General features: G+C 47.1%; 3 protein-coding genes across 61 annotated transcripts in view; all 3 read right to left on the bottom strand.

Moving 5' to 3' along the window:
* LOC143272430 (sperm motility kinase 2B-like) overlaps positions 1-16,986 on the bottom strand; it is a 37,809-nt gene extending 20,823 nt beyond the window's left edge. For both annotated transcript variants that reach the window (XM_076567271.1, XM_076567275.1), the window contains exon 1: positions 16,903-16,986. The gene's annotated coding sequence lies outside the window, so the exon portion shown is untranslated. The remainder of the gene's footprint in view (positions 1-16,902) is intronic.
* LOC143272429 (sperm motility kinase-like) lies at positions 1,134-21,407 on the bottom strand. Of its 42 annotated transcripts, none has more exons than XM_076567262.1 (13): positions 16,903-16,996; positions 12,473-14,764; positions 11,962-12,133; positions 10,563-10,757; positions 9,935-10,452; positions 7,770-7,941; positions 6,898-6,948; positions 6,553-6,746; positions 5,930-6,446; positions 4,075-4,135; positions 3,661-3,742; positions 1,968-3,482; positions 1,134-1,286 (listed from the first exon to the last, which is right to left on the bottom strand). In XM_076567262.1, the coding sequence occupies exons 2-3, from the start codon at positions 14,668-14,670 to the stop codon at positions 12,097-12,099; spliced, it is 2,235 nt and encodes a 744-aa protein (XP_076423377.1). In that variant the 5' UTR covers positions 14,671-14,764; positions 16,903-16,996; the 3' UTR covers positions 1,134-1,286; positions 1,968-3,482; positions 3,661-3,742; positions 4,075-4,135; positions 5,930-6,446; positions 6,553-6,746; positions 6,898-6,948; positions 7,770-7,941; positions 9,935-10,452; positions 10,563-10,757; positions 11,962-12,096. The 42 variants fall into 42 exon arrangements, with proteins under 42 accessions (XP_076423377.1, XP_076423376.1, XP_076423378.1 ...); XM_076567261.1 differs by having other exon boundaries at positions 1,134-2,270; positions 2,673-3,482; XM_076567263.1 differs by having other exon boundaries at positions 1,134-2,270; positions 3,383-3,482.
* The window catches only part of LOC143272428 (sperm motility kinase-like), a 76,610-nt gene continuing 55,839 nt past the window's right edge, over positions 1,134-21,904 (bottom strand). For 2 of the 17 annotated variants that reach the window (XM_076567201.1, XM_076567202.1), the window contains 7 exons: positions 10,563-10,757; positions 9,935-10,452; positions 7,770-7,941; positions 6,553-6,948; positions 5,930-6,446; positions 3,661-3,742; positions 1,134-3,482 (listed from right to left, as the gene is read on the bottom strand). The gene's annotated coding sequence lies outside the window, so the exon portion shown is untranslated. Of the gene's footprint in view, positions 3,483-3,660; positions 4,136-5,929; positions 6,447-6,552; positions 6,949-7,769; positions 7,942-9,934; positions 10,453-10,562; positions 10,758-21,904 lie in introns of all 17 variants that reach the window. The other 15 variants (XM_076567213.1, XM_076567216.1, XM_076567204.1 and 12 more) reach the window with 15 other exon arrangements.

Here is a 21,904-nt window from a genome sequence, read left to right as displayed (position 1 = left end):
TGCCTCGGGGCATGTGTGGAGGTGCATCTGACAGCTTTGGGAGTCAGTTTTCTCCTTCCACCCTGTGGGTTCCGGGAATCCAACTCAGGACCTCAGGCTTGGTGTCATGTGCCTTTATTCACAGAGCCCTGTTGCTATGTCTGTCACTATTTACATATCATCTTGTCTTTGAAATCTTATAAAAAGTTTCATTGTTTTTCAAGTTAATTTTATCATTATTTTTAAGATAATAAAAATGGCATGCAGTTACTGTAACCAGAGAGACAGTGCTAAGATCTGTAGAGGAAAATTTAGTAATTCCAGCCTTCCTCAACTCTCTCTGTTCCCATTCCCTTGAAGCCATAAAAATTGGGCAATAGCTTCATGAATAATTTTGTACATTTTTCATATTTCACAATCATCACATACACTAAAAACACACATATACACAGACATGTATACACACACACACACACACACACACACACACACACACACACACACCAAAAACCACCACTCACCCATAGGTGAGAAACTACAGGGAAGAGATCTTCTTTAATTCTGTGAGAAAATGTCTACACTTAAAGTCACTCAGTTATCTGTATCCAAAGATTGCATGGTCTTCTGCTCACATTTTTTTGAGTTTTAATTGTTATTTATTCTTCTCTCATATACCATATCCTGACCACAGCTTCTCCTCCCTTTACTCCCTCAGTCCCTCCCCTTATCTCCCATCTCCCCAGATCCCCTGCTCCCTTGTTTCCATTCAGAAAAGAACAGGCCTCCCAGGGATGCCAGTCAAACATGGCATAACAAGATGCAATAAGACTGGGCACAAACTGTCACATTAAGGCTACAGTGGGGTGGCCCAGGTTTGTGATATGAACATGAAAGAGGCAATATAAGAGGACCAGGAGTTCAGGACAGCCTCTGCTACATAGCAAGTTCAACACCAGCCTAAAACACATGTGACCCTATATAAAAGCCAGGAAACAAAAACAGGCCCATAAGAAGAAGGCAGTGATGAGGCACACCTATGATCCCAGCCACTCGGGAATCTGAGGCACAATGCCTCAATTTAAGGCCAGCATGGGCTGCACAGTACCAGGCCAGGCAGAGCTACATAAAGAGCCTGTCTCAAAACAACAAAAAGCTCATTTAACAATGCCATTTTATTTCCAACATAGAAAACATATTGCAATGTTTGGGTGGGGGAGGGTTAATGCCAGTAGAATTGATCAAGGTAGCCTTTGCTTTCAAATGCAGGGCAATCCTCCTCAGCTTCTGTGAGGTGCCTGTCTCGTGCTCTAGAGAGGTGAGGCATCCAGGTGGCCCACAGTGCTAATCTGGGATCACCTTGTTAGTCCACCAACTGGATTCTACTCAGCAATAATAAGAGTCTCCAAATCTTGGCTTGCTGTGCTCTGTCAACCATAGAGCATCCAGAGAGGACCCGCCCCCCCCAGTGTTCTCAGCAGCATCACCCTGTCTCATTCTCCTAGGTCTTGCTGACCAGGAGGTTCCTGCACAGAAGGTCAGGTTTTCCAAAAAGCTATCTCGTTTTTTCCAATAACTTTATGATCCTTTATCCTTATTTTTACTTCAGTGTGTGTGCTGATCACTCACACATATGTTTACACTTGTGTGCTTGTGCATGTGTGTCCTTGAATACATACACATGTATGCTCCAACTTGTATATATGTAGCACATGTATTCCCTCAAATGTTAGTTCACTGATGCTGTACACATTGTGTTTTGGACACAGGCTTTCTCAAGGACAGCAAGATTGATGCACCTTCATCAAATGGAGGTGGTGGTGGAGCATGCCTTTGGTTCCAGCACTCGGGAGGGAGAGAAAGGTAGATATCTGGGAGTTCAAGGCCAGCCTGGTCTCCAGAGCCAGCGCCAAACAAAGAAACACTGTCTTTGGGGAAAAAAAACGCAAACAAAAATCACAACAGTAAAACAAAACAAAAATAAGATGCACCTCTGTCCATCTCCGAGTGCTGGGGTGACAAGCTTCAGCAAGCCTGATCACTCTTTTTCTTGCATCCTGGGGAACGAATTCCTATCTCACAAGGAAAGCAGGTAATGTAAAAACAGACATTCACTATCCTGGTCCTCTTGTGCTTCTGAATCTCGCCCAGAGTGTCGATTTCACACTCTTGACTCACTGCCCAGTCGTCTAGCCTTATGAACAACAGAGTTAGGAATAGCAGTGTGTGTCTCTGCAGTTTCTTCAAGGCCATCTCCTGGTCAGCAGAGCTATGAAGGGTATTTTGTTCCTTTACTATGATAATGGGGAAAAGGAATGAAAGAAGGAAGGACAAAATCATGTTAGATGGGTATAGCCGAGCAAGCCTCCCCCACCCCACCCACAAACCCACCCAACCACCACAGTTGTTGGCACCAGGTGAAGCAGGGACCTCAGCCAATCAGGTGCTCTAACAGGGAACTGGTATAGAAGTGCCACAAGGTGGCGGCACAACACCAGAGTTTCTGACAGATTGCAGGGCCAACATCATACCTGCCTTTCTGATGCTCTCCAAACCTTCCTCCAGACTGCCCCCCACAGGATCACCAGGGAGCACTACTCACACAGCTCCCCTGTGCCCCCCACAGGATCACCAGGGAGCACTACTCACACAGCTGCCCAGTGCCCCCCACAGGATCACCAGGGAGCACTACTCACACAGCTCCCCAGTGCCTCCCACAGGACCAGCATTAGAAGTCCTTAGTGAACTCTTCAGTGCTGTGTGCACCCGGATGAACTCAATGCTCAGGGCAATTCCAGATGTGAGTCACAGGGAAAAGAATTACTGCACATCTACACACCGGACTTTCTTCTATCAGAAAGCGCTGAATCACACAGAATATGTGGTTGTTATGGGCTGCCATGTCACTGTTTTCTCAGATTTGGGCATTAAGATTTGGGGTAGGGGTTGTTTGCTTTTAAATTAGTGCCATTCCTCCTAGACTGACCTCCATCTCTCCACGTTGGAAGATGGCCTTGACCACCTGATCCTCTTGTCTCCACCCTCCAATACTGGGATTCCCAGCATGCTCCACCTGGTTTTATTTCCTGCTGGGCAAGTACTCAGGGCCAAGAACCAGTGTGCATGCAAGGCACACGGAACACTAGTCCTGTTGTTCACTTTCTATGTCTTAGAGAGAGAGAGAGATCTCACAGTGCCACCAAAGCTAGACTACTGCTCCTTATATAGCCCAGGCTGGCCTTGAATTTATGGCTCGTCTCCTGACTAAGCCCCCAGAGTCCTGGGATTATAAGCATACACCTTCATCCTAGCTCTAGCATCTAGTCTTAAGAAAAATGCACAAACTCCCTAGAACTGGCTAAATGTGAGGGGTATGAGATTCTCCCGAGGGGCGAGGGAACTAAACCTTCAAGCAGTGGGGGTGAGGCTCCATCCCATAGTGTCATCAGGTACAGGTGTGGACATGGGCTGGTTGAGGCTGGTGCCTTCCATCCTGTCCCTCGGAGCTGCATAGAGAGTTAGATGAGTCCAACTTGAGGGAAGCTAGTCAGAACAGTCCTTCAAAGCAGCCTGGCTACACAGGTGACAGTCCAGGGACTGCTGCACACTGACCTGAGTGTCCTTGAGAGGGCATGGGACTGGGACAGCCTCCTTTCCCTCCCTCCTGACCAGATCACAGCTCACCAGCTTCAGAAGAAGAGCAGTATCTGGATACAGGTCATGTTTGTGGCACTCCAAAAGACTCTCAGTAAAAAGACTAGGTCATCTAGAAAGGTTAAAAGAAAAAAAGAGAGAAAAAATTCAGGTTCAATGCTGTAGATCTGTAATTCCATCAGGAGGTCTTCCTCAGCTACATAGTGAGTCCCAGGCTAGCCTGAGCTACAGGTGTGACTCAGTTGGGTCAGCTCTTGCCAGGGTCAGAATGCAGGGAGTCCTGGGTTTGGTCCCCAAGACCAAATAAACCAGGCTTGGTGGGGAATTCCAGTAGTCCCTACATTGGTAGGTGGAGGCAGAGGATTAAAAGTTCAAGGTCATCCACTGCTACATAGATAATTTTAAAAACAAAACCCCTCAAACACACAAAGGACAGGCGCACACCTGTATCCCCTCCGATCAGTTGGCTGAGGGCAGGAGGGTCGCCAGCCCTTGGCAGCCTGGACTACAGACAGAAAACCGGAGTCAAAACAAGAGGAGAAAAAAATAAGAAGATTCCTCATTAGACTGGTAGTTATGCCACCATGGGGTTTAAGAGTCAGTTGTTTTGGCAAAGAAAAGAAAAGGCCATGAGTATAAAGAATAGACAGTAGTGAGGGGTATGGTTAAGGACAGGGTTGGCGAACTCTACATAAGGAGTGTGTGTGTTTGTGCAGGATGCATGTGTGACCACAGGTGTGTGTGTGTGTGTGTGTGTGTGTGTGTGTGTGTGTGTGTGTGTGTGTGTGTGTGTGTGAGAGAGAGAGAGAGAGAGAGAGAGAGAGAGAGAGAGTGTCTGTGTGTGTGGAGGGGGGCACATGTGCACCTGAGCCCACCCTGGCCTGTCTGTCTGTCTGTTCTAACCCTTTGGGCACACATTTAGACCAGGAATATTCATCCAATGCTTTTGCACCTTAGGTATTTTTGTTTGTTCTATGAGACAGAGTTTCTCCGAGTTTACCTGGCTGTCTTGGAGCTCACTCTCTAAACCAGCTGTTCTAAACTCACAGAGATCTGCCTGCCTCTGCCTCCCAGTCCTGGGATTAAAGGGTGCTGCACCACCACCGGGCATTCACCTTCTTTTTCGAGACAGGGTATCTCACTGACCACAGGCCAGCAAGCTCCCACACTTGCCTCTCTTCAGCCCCAGGCCTCAGATGACATAAGGACACCGCCACATCCAGTTTTCACACACTCCTTCCTTTCTCTGTGGCACTTTAGCCATTCCCCCATGTCCCCAGATGTTGTCAAGATCTGATAGTTCAAAATGCGCAGAATTTCCATATTCTCCTTGGGATGGGATTCCACTCAGCCTGCAACTCACTCCTGCCTATACTGGCCTTGAGCTTTTCATACTTAACAGGGCACAGTGGCTAAAACTGGAATTTCTGCCTTGGGAAGTTAGAGACAAGATGATGAGGATCCTGCTCAAGGTCATCTTTGGCTACAGAGTGGCCTGCCTGGGATATAGGAGACTTTGACTAAACCACAAATGCTAACAGTGTTCCAGTGCACCTAAGAGACACTGAGGCAGCAGGACCCTCAGGAATTTAAAGCCAGTCTGGACTCTCTACCGAATTCAGTCCAGCCTGAGTTGCAGGGCAATACTCTGTATAAACACATAAACCAGCAGAGGAGCTGGGCGCTGGTGGTCCATGCCTTTAATCCTGGGATTTGGAAGGTAGAGCCAGGCAGATCTCTGTGAGTTCAAGTAAGTCTGGATTACAGAATGAGATCCAGGACAGGTACAAAAGCTACACTGATAAACCCTGTCTCTAAACACAAACAAACAAAAAAACAAAAAAACAGACAGACAAAGAAACGAAACAGCAGATGAAAACAGTTTGTAGCAAAGTAGACAGAAGCAAATGTCAGAAAATAAAGTGGACTTGTGCATGTGACACCTTAATACACCTGTCAGGGAATGAAAGCCAATTTCCATCTTTGGTTGTAGGTGGAATGTGCTTGCTTAGCATGCATCTGTGAGACTGTTATTATTAGGGTGGGTCATTCAAGGTTTTATGTGTGTTATTTTTTAGTTGGTCAGGATTAATATCATGTATCTATTTCAATCAATTGCAATTTTTAATTTATGTTTGCATTTTGGGTTTGCTCTTTATAGCAATCTTCAGTGTTTGGTGATTTTCTGGGGGTCCTGTTTAAGACTGAACAGCTGACCTGCCTGGAAGTTGTTCATGTAGAAGAGAGGCAGAGAGAGAGAAGGAGAGACACAGAGACAGAGACAGAGAGAGATACTCACCAGTGGCTTTATATTCCTGGGGATGGGGGCAGGTGAACAATACAGTTGTCTTAGGGGGATCACAATGTGAGAGGCCAGATCTCCCTCCCAGACTGGCCAGAGTTGTCTGAAAAGTCCTCCTCAGTTTTTTTCTGAGGAGATCCATTGGGTGAGGCTAGCAAAGGATCCGGTGGAATGTAATTTCCCAAGTTTTTGTCAATAGGTTGGTAAGCATAGGGTTCTGGGGTACTCTTCTCACCCCAGAGTGGAATAAGGTCCTCTTTTCAGATTGAGCACATTAAAATGTCTGTCCTGGGACCTTAGTGGTGCTCAGAGGACAGAAGAGATGTGACAGATGTGTTCTCCTAGTGCTGGAACACTATCATAACTTGCTGTTGGACACAGAAGCCAGCATAGCATGATTATCAAACCAGGACCATTGTTTCCTGTCACATTAAGGATATCCATATATCGATATACCAACCACATCAGTCACACAGACTCTTCCATGCCTCGTGCTGTGGCATGTTGGCACTGTCTAAGGAGAAAGAACACACAAAACGAGACCTTACCAATGTGACTGTGGGATGGACATGGGAGGCTTCCAGAAAACTGGCCCAAAGGATGTGCAAAAGCCTGCTTACCTGTATAAGAACAAGCCACCTTAGGGATATGAACCTCTGAGTCAGACTTGGGCTGGCAAGAGGCAGGGCCCACAGCAGGTTGCTGCTCCCTCATAAGGGTTTCTGGTTCCATCCATATCACCACACCTATCAGTACCTCATGGTGTGGCATGTGGTGGTGAGTGTGAAATCCAGTTCCCAATGGGAATGGTGGCCTTGAAGGAGCAAGCATGGAGAGGCAGCAGGTGAGTAACTAGAGGGCAGAATTGGTGGAGAGAGAAGGCTCAGCCGGCCCTGGAGTCACTCCTCAGTAGAGATTGTCCCAAGCTTTGCTCTGAGTTGGGTGTGAGGACTCAAGCAGTGTACCTTGCTGTGATGACTTTTCGGGGTTCTTGCAAAAGGTTGGCAGGATGTTACCTGTAGCATAAAAAGAGTCTTATTAATAAAAACAAACCCAGAGCCAGGTATTGGGGTGAATGCTGGAAGATCAGAGAAGCACAACAAGCCACAGCTACCTCTCCTTTCAGTTCCTCAGCTGATCCTGTTTCCTCCGACTGGAAGCCTCTGAGTTCTCATCCAAATACATCTCTGCTGAACTGTTGCTGAAAAGCCTAAAAGCTTAACCTGCCTAGTTCCTGGTCCTCATACCTTATATACCTTTCTGCTTTCTGACATCACTTCCTGGGATTATAGGCTCACTTTCTGTGATTCAAGGCATGAGTCGCCATGCCTTGCTGTTTCCAGTGTGGCTTTAAACTCACAGAGATACAGATGAAACTCTGCTATCCATGTTATAGGACTAAAGGCGTGTGTGCCCCCATTTTCTGGCCTCTATGTCTTGGGGCTATTCTGTTCTCTGACCCAGATCAGTTTATTAGGGTGCACAACATTTTGGGGAACACAATCACCACAGCTACCCTCTATTGGAGGCCTACAGGGCTGCTTAATGTCCACAATCTGAACCTGGGAACCCATCTTGTGGCAGGTAGGACAGGCTGACTAGAAATACTCTCCCTGGGGAGAGAAGTCTCAGGTCATGGAGAAGACCCTGTTCTCTGCCCAGAAACAGGGAGCAAAGGTGATTCACTACCCAGAGGGCAATCTCTGATGTTTAGCCAGGAGGGGAAGAGGGCAAGGGACTATTGTTCCAAGAGACAGCTTAGGGCCCCTTTGCACCTCAGCCCTCCTGTCTGAGCAAGACCCTGTGGAAAGCCTGTCCGTCCCGCCTGGGATTTTACCTGGAGAGATCTGTGCTGGGGTGGACAGCTCTTCCTCTACAGGAGGGACCTATGTCCATTCTGCCTCCTGGACATCTGTCCTGGCTCCCTGTGGGGCTGTCCGATTCTCAGCCAGACCGGTCCCCAACCCGTGGCTCACAAGCCATGGAGCTGGGGCTTGACCTCTTCAGCACTTCAAAGCAGAAAGACACAGGAAGGACACTCTTAGTGGCTTTGGAACACACAGGACTTATTGTGCTGGCCCTGCATGTCTGAGCTAACGGTGTGACTCGGTTAGAACAGCTCTTGCATAGCATGTAGGGGGCCCTTGGTTTGGACTCCAGGACCAAATAAACCAGGCTTGGTGGGGAATTCCTGTAGTCCCTATATTTGGTAAGTGGAAGCAGAAGGATTAAAAGTTCAAGGTCATCCACACCTACATAGATAATTTAAATATCAAAACCCCTCAAACACACTGGCAGCCTGAACTACAGACAGAAAACCCAAGTCAAAACAAGAGGAGAGTAAAAAATGAGAGGATTCCTCATTAGAGGGGACTGATAGTTATGCCACTGTGGTGTTTAAGAGTCATGTGCTTTGGCAAAGAAAAGAAAAGGCCATGAGTACAAAGAATAGACAGTAGTGAGGGGTATGGGTAAGGACAGGGCGGAGAACTCTGCACAAAGAGTGTGAGTGTTTGTGCAAGGTGCATGTGTGACCACAGGTGTGTGTGTGTGTGTGTGTGTGTGTGTATGTGTGTGTGTGTGTGTGTGTGTGTTCCTGTCTGTCTGTCTGTTCTAACCCTTTGTGCACACATGTAGACCAGGAATATTCATCAACTGCTTTTGCACCTTAGTTCTTTTGTTTTTTGTTTTTTGCCACAGGGTTTCTCCAAGTTTACCTGGCTGTCCTGGAGCTCGCTCTCTAGACCAGCTGTCTTTGAACTCACAGAGATATGCCTGCCTCTGCCTCCCAGTCCTGGGATTAATGGGTGCTCCACCACCACAGGATTTCACCTCCATTCGAGACAGTGTGTCTCACTGACCTCAGGCCAGCAAGCTCCCACGCTTGCCTCTCTTCAGCTACAGGCCTCAGATGACATAAGACACGGCCACATCCAGTTTTCACACACTCCTTCCTTTCTCTGTGGGGTTTTAGCCATTCCCCTTCTCCCCAGACCGTGTCCAGATCTGATAGTTCAAAATGTTCAGAATTTCCATATTCTTTTTGAGACGGGATTCCACTCAGCCTGCAACTCACTCCTGGCCTTGAGCTTTTCATACTTAACAGGGTACAGTGGCTAAAACTGGAATTTCTGCCTTGGGAAGTTAGAGACAAGATGATGAGGATCCTGCTCAAGGTCATCTTTGGCTACAGAGTGGCCTGCCTGGGATATAGGAGACTTTGACTAAACCACAAATGCTAACAGTGTTCCAGTGCACCTAAGAGACACTGAGGCAGCAGGACCCTCAGGAATTTAAAGCCAGTCTGGACTCTCTACCGAATTCAGTCCAGCCTGAGTTGCAGGGCAATACTCTGTATAAACACATAAACCAGCAGAGGAGCTGGGCGCTGGTGGTCCATGCCTTTAATCCTGGGATTTGGAAGGTAGAGCCAGGCAGATCTCTGTGAGTTCAAGTAAGTCTGGATTACAGAATGAGATCCAGGACAGGTACAAAAGCTACACTGAAAAACCCTGTCTCTAAACACAAACAAACAAAAAAACAGACAGACAGACAGACAAAGAAACGAAACAGCAGATGAAAACAGTTTGTAGCAAAGTAGACAGAAGCAAATGTCAGAAAATAAAGTGGACTTGTGCATGTGACACCTTAATACACCTGTCAGGAATGAAAGCCAATTTCCATCTTTGGTTGTAGGTGGAATGTGCTTGCTTAGCATGCGTCTGTGAGACTGTTATTATTAGGGTGGGTCATTCAAGGTTTTATGTGTGTTATTTTTTAGTTGGTCAGGATTAATATCGTGTATCTATTTCAATCAATTGCAATTTTTATTTTATGTTTTCTTTTGGGTTTGCTCTTTATAACAATCTTCAGTGTTTGGTGATTCTCGTGGGGGTCCAGTTTAAGACTGAAGAGCTGACCTGCCTGGAAGTTATTCTTGTAAAAGAGAGGCAGAGAGAGAGAAGGAGAGACACAGAGATAGAGACAGAAAGAGATACTCACCAGTGACTTTATATTCCTGGAGATGGGGGCACGTGAACAATACAGTTGTCTAAGGGGGATCACAATGTGAGAGGCCAGATCTCCCTCCCAGACTGGCCAGAGTTGTCTGAAAAGTCCTCCTCAGTTTTTTCTGAGGAGATCCAATGGCTGAGGCCAGCAAAGGATCCAGTGGAATGTACTTTCCCAAGTTTTTGTCAATGGGTTGGTAAGCATGGGGTTCTGGGGTGCTCTTCTCACCCCAGAGTGGAATAAGGTTCTCTCTTCTTTTCAGATTGAGCACATTAAAATGTCTGTCCTGGGACCTTAGTGGTGCTCAGAGGACAGAAGAGATGTGACAGATGTGTTCTCCTAGTGCTGGAACACTATCAGGACACGTTGTTGGACACCCAAGCCAGCATAGCATGATTATCAAACCAGGACCATTGTTTTCATGTCATATCAGGCAGTCACATAGATCGATGTACCATCCACATCAGTCACACAAACTCTTCTGTGTCTCATGCTGTGGCATATTGGCACTGTCGAAGGAGAAAGAACATACAAGACGAGACCTTACCAATGTGACTGTGGGATGGACAGGGGAGGCTTCTAGTAAACTCGCCCAAAGGATGTGCAAAAGCATGCTTACCTGTATAAGAACAATCCATCTTAGGAATATGGACCTCTGAGTGCAGACTTGGGCTGGTAAGAGGCAGGGCCCACAGCAGGTTGCTGCCCCCTCATAAGGGTTTCTGGTTCCATCCATATCATGACACCTATCACTGCCTCATGGTGTGGCATGTGGTGGTGAGTGTGAAATCCAGTTCCCAATGGGAATGGTGGCCTTGAAGGAGCAAGCATGGAGAGGCAGCAGGTGAGTAACTAGAGGGCAGTATTGGCTGAGAGAAGACTCAGCCAGCTCTGGAGTCACTCCTCAGTAGAGATTGTCCCAAGCTTTGCTCTGAGTTGGGTGTGAGGACTCAAGTAGTGTCTCTTACTCTGATGACTTTTCGGGGTTCTTGCAAAAGGTTGGCAGGATGCTACCTGTAGAATGAATCTTTTTTTTTCTTTTTTTGGTTTTTCAAGACAGGGTTTCTATGTATAGCTTTGCAGCTTTCCTGGAACTCACTTGGTAGCCCAGGCTGGCCTCTAACTCACAGAGATCCGCCTGGCTCTGCCTCCCGAGTGCTGGGATTAAAGTCGTGCGCCACCACCGCCCGGCCTGTAACATGAATCTTAAAGAGTCTTATTAATAAAAACAAACCCAGAACCAGGTATTGGGGTGAGTGCTGGAAGATCAGAGAAGCATAAGAAGCCACAGCTACCTCTCCTTGCCAGTTCCTCAGCTGATCCCGTTTCCTCAGACTGGAAGCCTCTGAGTCCTCATCCAAATAGATCTCTGCTGAACTGTTGTTGAAAAGCCTAAAAGCTTAACCTGCCTAGTTCCTGGTCCTCATGCCTTATATACCTTTCTGCTTTCTGACATCACTTCCTGGGATTATAGGCTCACTTTCTGGGATTCAAGGCATGAGTCGCCATGCCTTGCTGTATTGGTGTGGCTTTCAACTCACAGAGATCCAGATGAATCTCTGCTCTCCACATTATAGGACTAAAGGCGTGTGTGCCCCCATTTTCTGGTCCTATTTCTAGGGGCTGTTCTCTCCTCTGGCCCATATAAATTTATTAGAGTGTACAACATTTTGGGGAACACAATCACCACAGCTACCCTCTATTGGAGCCCTACAGGGCTGCTTACTGTCCACAATCTGAACCTGGGAACCCATCTTGGGGCAGGGAGGACAAGCTGACTAGAAATACTCACCCTGGGGAGAGGAGTCTCACGTCATGGAGAAGACCCTGTTCTCTGCCCAGAAACAGGGAGCAAAGGAGAGTCACTACCCAGAGGGCAATCTCTGATGCTTAGCCAGGCAGGGGAAGAGGGCAAGGGGCTATAGTTCCATGAGACAGCTTAGGGCCCCTTTGCACCTCAGCCCTCTCCACTCAGCAAGACCCTGTGCAAAGCCTGTCCTTCTTGCCTGGGATTTTACCTGGAGAGATCTGCGCTGGGGTGGACAGCTCTTCCTCTGCAGGAGGGGCCTGTGTCCACACTGCTTCCTGGACATCCGGCCTGGCTCCCTGTGGGGCTGTCCGATTCTCAGCCAGACCGGTCCCCAACCCGTGGCTCACAAGCCATGGAGCTGGGGCTTGACCTCTTCAGGACTTCAAAATAGAAAGACACAGGAAGGAGACTCTTAGTGGCTTTGGAACACACAGGACTTCCTGGGCTGGCCCTGCAGTGCCTAAGCTCCCCACTGCTCCTCCATGGGATCTTTGCCTCCTTTGGCCTTGCCCCGCCTCCTGCTCTCCCTGCTCCTATCAGCATCTTTGTGTCCACTTGTAGCTCAAAAATTCTGAGGTCACACTAGAGAGATTTTCTGGGATTGTTCTCTCTGAAGTGACAGTTTGATAAGTTCACAAGTGTGCCACAAGTTGGCACTTGCATCTTTACCACAAGGGACAGGAGGAGAAGCACAAATAAAATGAGGTAAGTGCACCCACCTGGTTCTGGGGGTGACTCCATGATCCCTTCCCTTTGGAGCCAGGTTCTTGCGGGAGGCTCGGCCTCTCTCTGAAGGTGGCAGGCAGCAGCAACAGAGGTTTCTGAAGCAGTTCATAATTGTTTTCCTGACCCCCTTCCAGCTGTGATGCCTCCGGGTTCGGGATGAAGCTGGGCCTGCATCCTGGGGCTGCCCATGGGTGATGGCCACTTCCTGGGTGATGGCCATATCCAGAGTGATAGCCTCTTCCTGAATGAGGTTCTCAACCTGGGTCATGGTGGCTTCTGGGGAGATGGTTGCATCCTGAATGATGGCCTCTACTTGCATGATGGTCGCTTCCTGTGATATGGTTTCATTCTTTACCATGGTCCCATCATGGTTCATGGTCTTTTCCTGGATCATGTTTGCATCATGAGTTATGGCCTCATTCTGGGTCATCTTCCCTTCCTTGATCATGGTCCTTTGTTGGGTCAAGGTGGTTTGCTGAGTGATGACCTCATCTTGGGTCAAGGTTGTCCCTTCCTGGGACAAGGTGGTATCCTGGGTGATAACCTCATCCTGAATTAATGTTGCATCATGGGTGATGACCTCATCCTGGGTCATTGTCCCTTCATGGGTCATAGCTTCAACCTCTGTCATGGTCAGTTCATGAGTTATGGCCTCATCCTGGGTCATAGTCTCTTCCTGCAATGTATCCCAAGGGGAGGAGCCTGTGGGGGTGAAATACTGAGGTGCCTCCTGGGAGCTCCAGAGTTCCTCCTGTGGACTGCAGGAGGACAAGTTGTTGTCTGTGTCACCTGGAGTCTCACTCTGGTGTGGCCTAGGAGAGGAGGTGTCCAGAAAGAGAGGTGGCTGGACACTGGCCAAGTGACAACCGAATGACCCGAACTCCGAATGTGTGAAATACTCAATGCTTTCCAGGCTGCTGCTTGTGAAGGAATCAGTCGCGGAATAGAACAGGTGGGTTAGATAGGGATGGTGCATCCTCTTTGGCTGGCAGCACAGGGCGGCAGGCATGCTCTGCCTTGTGCCACCCTGCCTGGCATTCTTCTCTTCTCTCTCCTTGGTCTTAGATGGCAAGGTGAAGGTGGGGGGAGCAGGCTCGGTAGCTCTCCATAAGGACACAGGGAAAGTGTGAAGATCTGCCAGGTTGAGGTCAAGGCCTGACCGCATGGCTCTCACGGGTTTCTTTTGGTGATGGTAGCAGTCTCCCCCAGGTGACTGGTGCTGTAGAATTAGGTAAGTGGCCATCACCTGGTTGTATTTCTGGTCTCTCAGAGACTCAACGATTTCTTCAGATTTATACCCCATGACTGTCATGGCTTTGACAATGCTAGGGCTGGGGGTGCCTGGGAGAGCCTGGGTGGAAGTAGGTGGTGACCGAGCCTCACTGCTCCTGACTATGGGGAACCTCATGATTTGGCCTATGGTGGGCCTCCGGCCAGGGTTGATGATCAGCAGTTTGACGATGACATTGTAAATGTCCATGGAAACATGTGGAGGCACCTTGAAGTTTGCGGCAAGGATGTGCTCTTTCACCCGCTCAACAGACCTAGCTCTGAAGGGAAAGTGCCCGGTGACCATGAGGAAGAGGAGCACGCCTAAACTCCACACATCAGTGGCAAGGCCATCATAGGCCTCCTCTCCAAACAGTTCTGGGGCACAGTAAAATAAAGTTCCACAGAAACCCCTAAACTTCTGCTCAGGCATGACCTTGGCCGAAAGGCCAAAATCGGCAAGCTTGGCATTACCCTTGCAGTCCAGGAGGATGTTCCCTGCCTTAATGTCTCTGTGAGCAATCGAGTTATTGTGACAGTACTGCACTGCATGCAATATCTGGATAAACAACCTTCGAGCCTCGCTCTCCTCTAAGGACCCCAGTTCCAGTATATGATGCAGCAGGTCTCCCTCTGATGCATGCTCCATCACCAGGTAGGTGGTCTCTCTGGTCTCGACCACATGAAACAATTGAACGATGTTGGCATGGGCAAGGGATTTCATGATGCTGACTTCACTGTTGATAAATGAGGCATACTTCTTCTTGTTTCTAAGAATTTTTACAACCACACAGGATACTGTGGGCACGTGAAAGGCCAATTTGACCTCTGAAAAATGTCCTTGGGCCAGGGTCATCATCATCTTATAGTCATCGGTGAAGGCCTCCTCAGCAGAGCAGTGGGCCTCCCCGGCCTGCTCCATGGTCAGGTCCTTGTTGTTAAGGCTAGAACCAAAGCCTCAATGGGGAATTTTAAACAGTCCAAATCAGGCCCAGACTGTTTATCAATACAAATTCCTACATCCAAAAGGAAAAGAAAGTCAGAATTACTTTAGACAACCTAATAGGGATGCAATGCTCAGAAAGAAAAGAAAACACCTTCCAAAGCAGCAGATAGCAGAATAAGACACAGATCGGATTGGTCGGAATCAACCAGAAACAGAGAATAAAACAAGGGGTCACAGAAGCTAAGAGACGTTTCTTTGGAAGGATAATCATCCTCTTACATGAACTCAGCACTCACTGAGAGAGAAGGCACTAATAAAATCAGATGCAAAAGCACTTGATAAGACAACAGACATCCCCAAATCCAGTGTGCCTGGGTGGGCAGATGGCTCAGGAGTTCAGAAGACCTGTATGTGGTTCTCAGGACCCAGGTCAGACGACTCACAACTGCCTTAACTCCAGCTCTAGGTGCGCCTACACCTCTGGCCTCTGAGAGCATCCATACAATGCATGCATGTGCCCATGTGGGCAGACTCACACAGACACATGCACACTCGAGGGTGCCAATACACACACTCACAGGTAGTACAAATAACTTAAAATATTGATGCTTTTTGTATGATTTCTTTTCCATGACCTAGAAGGTCAGAAGAGGGCATCAAATCCCCTAGAAATGGAGTTTCAGGCAGTTATGGTGGGTCATGGGAGTGCTGGGAGGCAAGCCTAGGTCTTCTGTAAGAACAGTACATGCTCCTACCTGCTGGGTAATCTCTCAAACCTACCCCACCCCAAAATTAATCTGTTTGTTAAAACCAGGGGGTCCTTCTCATTGATTGGAAAATGTGGATGAAATTGAGAAATTTCTAGATACAAATTCAACTTGAGAAGAGACAATAAACAACAAGATTAAAGTATTTTTGATAAAAGACTCTGCACAGAAAAGCCCAGGACCAGGCACTTACTGATGATTCATTCCAGCCCCTAAAGAACAAATGTCAGTGCTCCTCCAAACTGCACAAAATAGAAAGGACTTAACAGTTCCAAACTCATTCATGCCTAAGCCAGGAAAGGACACTATTAAGAAAAAAAAAAAAAAGGCTGTTTCCATGATGAACATGGATGTGATAGTCATTAATAATATTACTAATACTTCTCACCAAATTCCACAACACATTAATAAGGCCATACTTGATGGTTAAAACACACTCACAAGGATCCTTACAAGGATTGCTCTGCATGCTTAGAGGACAAACACCACAATATAGAAACGGAATGAAGGGCAAGAGTGCCACAGTCAAGCCATGGGAAGCCATCCAGGATGAAACTGGGGCTCTCAACAAGGACAGACTGGAGCAGATGCTTTACCTGGGAAAAGCCAGTCCTGCAAATGTGCTGCTTGTTTTCTCTCCTCTGTGGGATTTGGGAGCAGGAGGGGGTCGTCAACTTAAAAAGGGTTTACTAGGAAAGTGGAGGGGGAAGTGGGAGAAGAAAGCATAACAGCACAGGTTAATCACATGATTGATGTGATCAAAAATGCATTACAGGTGTTCCTGTGATTGTCCTAACTAAATGGCTTCTATGTGCCATATTACCAAGAAAAGGCTTGAAATAGGAGAAATAAATGAAGAAAAACATGACAATAAAGGAAGAGGTAAAGACAAACACAGAGGGGCTGGAGAGATGATTTAGTGTTTCAGAGCAACTCCTGCTCTTTCATAGAACCCCGGTTAGGTGCCCAACAGCCACATGGTGGCTCACAACCACCTGTTACTTGAGCTTCAGCTCATCTGTCTCCCTCTTGTGACCTCCACGGGTACCAGGTATGTGGCACACAGACATACATGGAGACAAAATACTCATACCCATAAAACAAAAATATCAAAATATTCTACCTCAGGAAACATAACCTAAAAATGAATACAAACTGGTGGGCAGTGGTGGCACATGCCTTTATTTCCAGCACTCAGGAGGCAGAGGCAGGCAGATCTCTGAGTTCAAGGCCAGTCTGGTTTACAAGTAAGTTCCAGGAAGGCCAGAGCTACGCAAAGAAACCCTGTCTTGAATTACCCCACACATCAAAAAGAATAGAAAGTCAAATAGAAAATAATAAAGAACATGAAAAAGTGAGTGGAAAAATAAAGCAAGCCAATAGACAAATTCACTGAGAACAAGAAACCAAATAAAGTCAACAGACTTGGAGAGAAACTCACAGTGTCGGGGTCCAACAGCTCCCGAAAGTCCACGTCAACTCTTTCTTTCACCAGTGCCGAACACCACCTCTCCAACCAACCAGCAGCTCCTGCACTGTAAGGACAGGAGGCAGCCTCAGCCAGAGCTGTGAGTGCACAGGTGTCTGTCATTGTGACATCACAGCAAGAAATGGACCAATGAGGGCTCAGCACAGCTCACTAGTCTGGCCAGCAGGGCAGTAGGGGCCTGAGGAGCCTGGTTTCACTCAAATGGCTGTCCTCAGTGTTTCCCAGTGACCCATTTCTTCCTGCTAGGGCCATTTCCTGTGGTCCAAAAATTCCCCAAATGGTGTCAGCTGGTGGGACCAGTGTCCAAACACTTGATTCTTTGTGGGCCATTGACACCCAAACCTTAACAAGGACCCTTCCACTTTAATAATAAAACAAGGAGTCCTAAGAATGGCAATGGCTCCAGAGCATTGGCCCTGCCTCAGTTACAGACTGATAGTCTCCCCTTAGTAGGTGGAGAGTGTTTTGCTCTTCATTTGGACCCTAGCCTTCTGTGACAAGTTTGTAATAACTCATCATGTCTACACTCAAAAAATTCAAGTTATATTATTTTTAACTCAGATCAATGGGTCCTATAGGATGACAGCTCCTGACTATATTGGGATGTTGTGAGAAAATAGTTTTCCCTGGCACCCCAGGACCTAGGACTAACATCTGTGGGGCTGGGAGAAAGTTGACACCATTTGTTTCAGGTCCCCATTATTCCTGAGACTTCTCACCAAAGTCCAGGATGGTTTGCTGTATAGATACTCAGATTGATGGGTCCTATAGGACTACATTGGGATGTTGTGAGAAAATACTGTTTTCCATGGCACCCAGGACCTAGGACTAACATCTGTGGGGCTGAAAGTTCACATCATTTTTTTCCATTTACTTCAATATAGTTTATTTTCCTTTTTTTTCTTTTACAAATCAGCGTTGGATTCACCTGTCCTCCCCCCTCCTGTCCCCCTGGCCCTCCTTTCCCCCATCCCACCCCCCATTCACATCTCCTACAGGACAAAGACTCCCCCTGGGGATTCAGCTCAACTGGTAGATTAAGTCCAGGCGGGTCCAGTCCCCTTCTCCCAGGCTGAGCAAAGTGTCCCTGCATAGACCCCAGGTTCCAAACAGCCAGCTCATGAACTAAGGAAAAGTGCCGATCCCACTGCCTCATTTGTCACATGGTCCCCATTGTTCCTGAGACTTCTCACCAAAGTCCAGGATCCCAGAAGACAGTGGCCTGATATGTTCAAAATGATCAAGAAAGTACTTGTCAGCCAGAACCCTATAGACAACATGTGTAAGAGATGGAGCCCTATCCTGGCACCCTAGGCCTTCTGCTCTCAAACAAAATGCCTTAGTTTGTCCCTTATAAACAACAGAAATCGGTTGCTTGTGTGTCTGGACATTGGCAAAGCAAGATCAAGATACCAAACAAATTGAGTGTGTAACAGGGATGCTTTCTAACTCTAATTGGTACTTTGTATGTATTCTCACATGGTCAAGGAAAAGCATGAACTCAGTCTATCAAGCCCTTTTCTAGAGGCCACATGTTCTGCTGTATAGCAAGTCTTTAGTGCTTGGGAGTCCCCAGATCTTAATACTGTTGTTTTGTGACTGATGCTTCAACAGAGACTTGGCAGGACACAGACACAGACTCACACTTATACACACACTATACACACTACACACACACACACACACACACACACACACACACACACACACCTCACAATTAGGCATGATACAACTAGCTGTGTCCAGCCTAAGGAGAGTCCTTCAGGGCAGCTGATGTACATTATATAGGAGCTCAATGGGAAAAAACAGGAAAGTGTTATGGGATATTTGATGGCACTGAGAAACTCAGAGACTGGTAATAAAATTACCCTTGGGTCAGGTGGTGGAGCCAGCAACTAGTTGACAGGAATTAGCCATTGAGAGGAAGGAGGGAGTAGGAATATGGATAGAGAAATGCACAGGAAGGAGCTGGGAGGGACTTAATTTGGGTCTTTATGGTTTGGGACGAGTGCAGGGACACTTTTCTCCTTGGGTCTCTGGCTAAAAAGGAAGGTCTTCTGGTTGCTTCTCGGCCTCTCATCTAGCAGATTTTCTCCCCAGCATCTGATTCCTGAGTTCTTATTGGTAAATAGAACAATAGTCTTAGTTAAAACTTGAATTTAGTGGCTGTGGCTTAGCTGGTACCAGTGGGACCAGAAATGTATGGTTCTCGGGGTTTTTTGGAGGGGTGCTGCCTCTGGGGCCTCGGGGCACCGATGCAAGGCCGATAAACGGACAGAGAAACAACCAAGTCTCAGAAAGGTGAGCACATGGCAATTATTAAAGCTAGGAGAGTGGAGGCAGGAGAAATAGCAGTTGAAGTTGTCTTTGGCTCCACAGTAGTCTTGAGGCTAGCCTGTGCTACAGGAGACCCTGTCTTGCCAAACCAAAAAGCAAAAGCAAAGAGAAGAGCAAGGACTGCTTTTGTTTTGTACGTGATGGAGGTTCCCACTGCTTCAGAAATATCGTTTGCTGTGAGACACAGGACATGGACCCAGTGAGTGTGACATCAGCAACTGAGGTGGGAGGGCTGTGGGCAGCCTTTTCCATGTTCTTGAAGCTACGCTGCTGTCACCTCCCATCAGAAGTCATTGGTTCTGCACATTAGATGGACCTCACAGGACCCACCCAGAACCAGCTATGCGACATGAGCCAAAGAAACTGGATGGAAGTTTACAAGAGGTCAAGAAGGATGTTTTCTGTCAAGAAAACGTTCACACCACCTGAAGGCATCACATGTTTACACATTCCACACTTAAGCACTGGCTAGCAATTCTAGCAGACTAAATCATCACACAATGAAAGGGAGACATGGGTACTGTCCAGCAATGGGCACTCAAGTCCTACCTGCCAGTTCTCTATCAGGTATTAGGTTTCTGAAAGTCACAGAGGATAGGCCCTCCCTCATCATCAACACCTGGGAAATCCAGGAAGGAGACTGAAGGGCCTTGCTGTTGGACCATGAAGGTCCTGCTACCCACCACCTCTCTCCAAAGATGAAAAGATTAAGATTGGAGGTGGTGGCACATGCCTTTAATGCCAGTACTTGGGAGGCAGAGGCAGGCAGACCTCTGTGAGATCAAGGCCAGCCTGGTCTATAGAGAGAATTCCAGGACAGCCAGGACCACACACAGAGAAACCCTGTCTGGATAAACAAACAAAGAAAAGATAAGGTGTTTTGTTCAAGGCCAGGTTTGGGAAAACCAGGTAAAGACTGTCCTTGTCAATGAAATGTCCCCTCCTTTTCCAAAGGGACAGGTGTTTGGGGTGGGTCTGTGGAGTGCTGGGCATGATTCCAGCACTGGGCAGTTTTGTTCCTGAACATGTTCTTTGTGCTCTTAGGCCAGCAGAACTGATCCTTTGCTTCAAAATCATGATTGTCCCCATCCTCTGTGTGTGATAGCACACAGCTTTAGTCCTGTGATCGCACACCACTTAAGTTAGAAAATGAAAATGACCCATGCAAGGACAGTGTCCATCAGACAGAAGGACAGAAGATGGTGGAGGGACAGTGTGGTAAGTCCCACCAAGGAAAGTTCTTTTCTTCCTCAAAGAACAGGTTCTTTTTAGACTCTCATTTTTTCTGTTCTTGAATTCTTTTCAGCTGCCCTCTTCCATATAATCTCATCTCTGGCCTTGCTCGGAGCCATGACTTTTGACCTGCCAGCCTAAGATAACCACCTAGGAGGAGACTTTTTCCTGAAGCACAGACACAATCTGTGCCTTTCCTTAAACACCTTCTAGGTAGGCAGTGATGATGCATGCCTTTAGTCTAGCACTAGGGAGGCAGAATCACTCTAATTTCTTGATTGAAGGCCAATCTGGTCTATAGAATAAGTTCCAGGATACCAGTACTACACAGTGAAATCTTGTCTTGAAAAAAACAAAACACACCCCCCACGCAAAAAAAAAAAAAAGAACAAAAAAGGGAAAAAAGACCATCCAATGTAGCCTCTCAGTCCTTAGACTAGGAGTCCACAAAACATAGAGTGGGAGGGCTTGAAATAAAAAGGGAAGCACTGGAGACTTGGAATCAGTGGGCAGGAGTTAGTGAGATGAGAGGAATGTGTTCAAAATTCATGGGTATGTATGGAAATGTTACTGTGAGATTACTTACTCAAGATGTGCAGTTAATATAAACTAATGCATGTTTTTTAATGCATTAAAAACATGAAAAAGATAAATCAAAGTGAAAATGACATAGATCAAGAAAGAATACAAAAATAAAAATGTGAGAGTATAAAGAAAAACAAAAATAAGGACAATCATTCCTGAAACCAATAAATGAATAAATAAACAGGAACGCCACAAAAGCCATGGCCTCAGAAGGGAACTCACTCTGATGAGGTTCAACAGCTGTGCAGAGTCCTCATGAAGCTCACCAGTGTGGAGATCCACCAACCAACAGCTACCACACTGTGTGGACAGAAACCAGCCCTAGTGCGTTCTGTACATGGCCAGGTATCTATCATTCCTCACAATGGCTCCTTGTGACTTCGCAGCAAAAGATGAACTAACCATGTCTGGGCACAAATCATGCTGATTTCCTCAGTTTCTGCACTTGAGGACAGGGAAGGCAAGGTAGCAGGAACGGCAGGTGTCTAGGGCAGTAGGGACCTGAGGAAGCTGGTTACATCCAGTTCTCCCCTGTTGCCAGTGACTGACTTCTGGCAAGGCCCCCATTCCTAAGATCCACACCTTCCCCATTCAGTGACTCCTGTTCAAACCCATGATTCTTTGTGGGACATCTGCCATCAAAACCACAGGAAGGATACTTTCCACTTTAATAATAATAGAAGGAATGTTGGTCATGCCAGCAACAGGCTCCAGAGTGTTGTCCTTCAGTGGGTTGTAGACACTGATATTCATCTATTAGTGGACAGGCAGCATGGTTCCTTTTCCACTTGCTCCCTAA

Source organism: Peromyscus maniculatus, chromosome 3, assembly GCF_049852395.1.
Source record: "Peromyscus maniculatus bairdii isolate BWxNUB_F1_BW_parent chromosome 3, HU_Pman_BW_mat_3.1, whole genome shotgun sequence".
Classification (NCBI taxonomy): Eukaryota; Metazoa; Chordata; class Mammalia; order Rodentia; family Cricetidae; genus Peromyscus; species Peromyscus maniculatus.
The sequence above is the reverse complement of the archived record's forward strand: the minus strand, read 5'-3'. Positions and strand labels throughout refer to the sequence as shown.

Coding starts and splice junctions, on each gene's coding strand:
- LOC143272429 (XM_076567240.1), bottom strand. CDS start 14,670: ATGGAGCAGGCCGGGGAGGCCCACTGCTCTGCTGAGGAGGCCTTCACC. Junction 12,134..12,472: donor GGAGTCACCCCCAGAACCAG/GTGGGTGCACTT, acceptor TCTATTTTGAAG/TCCTGAAGAGGTCAAGCCCC.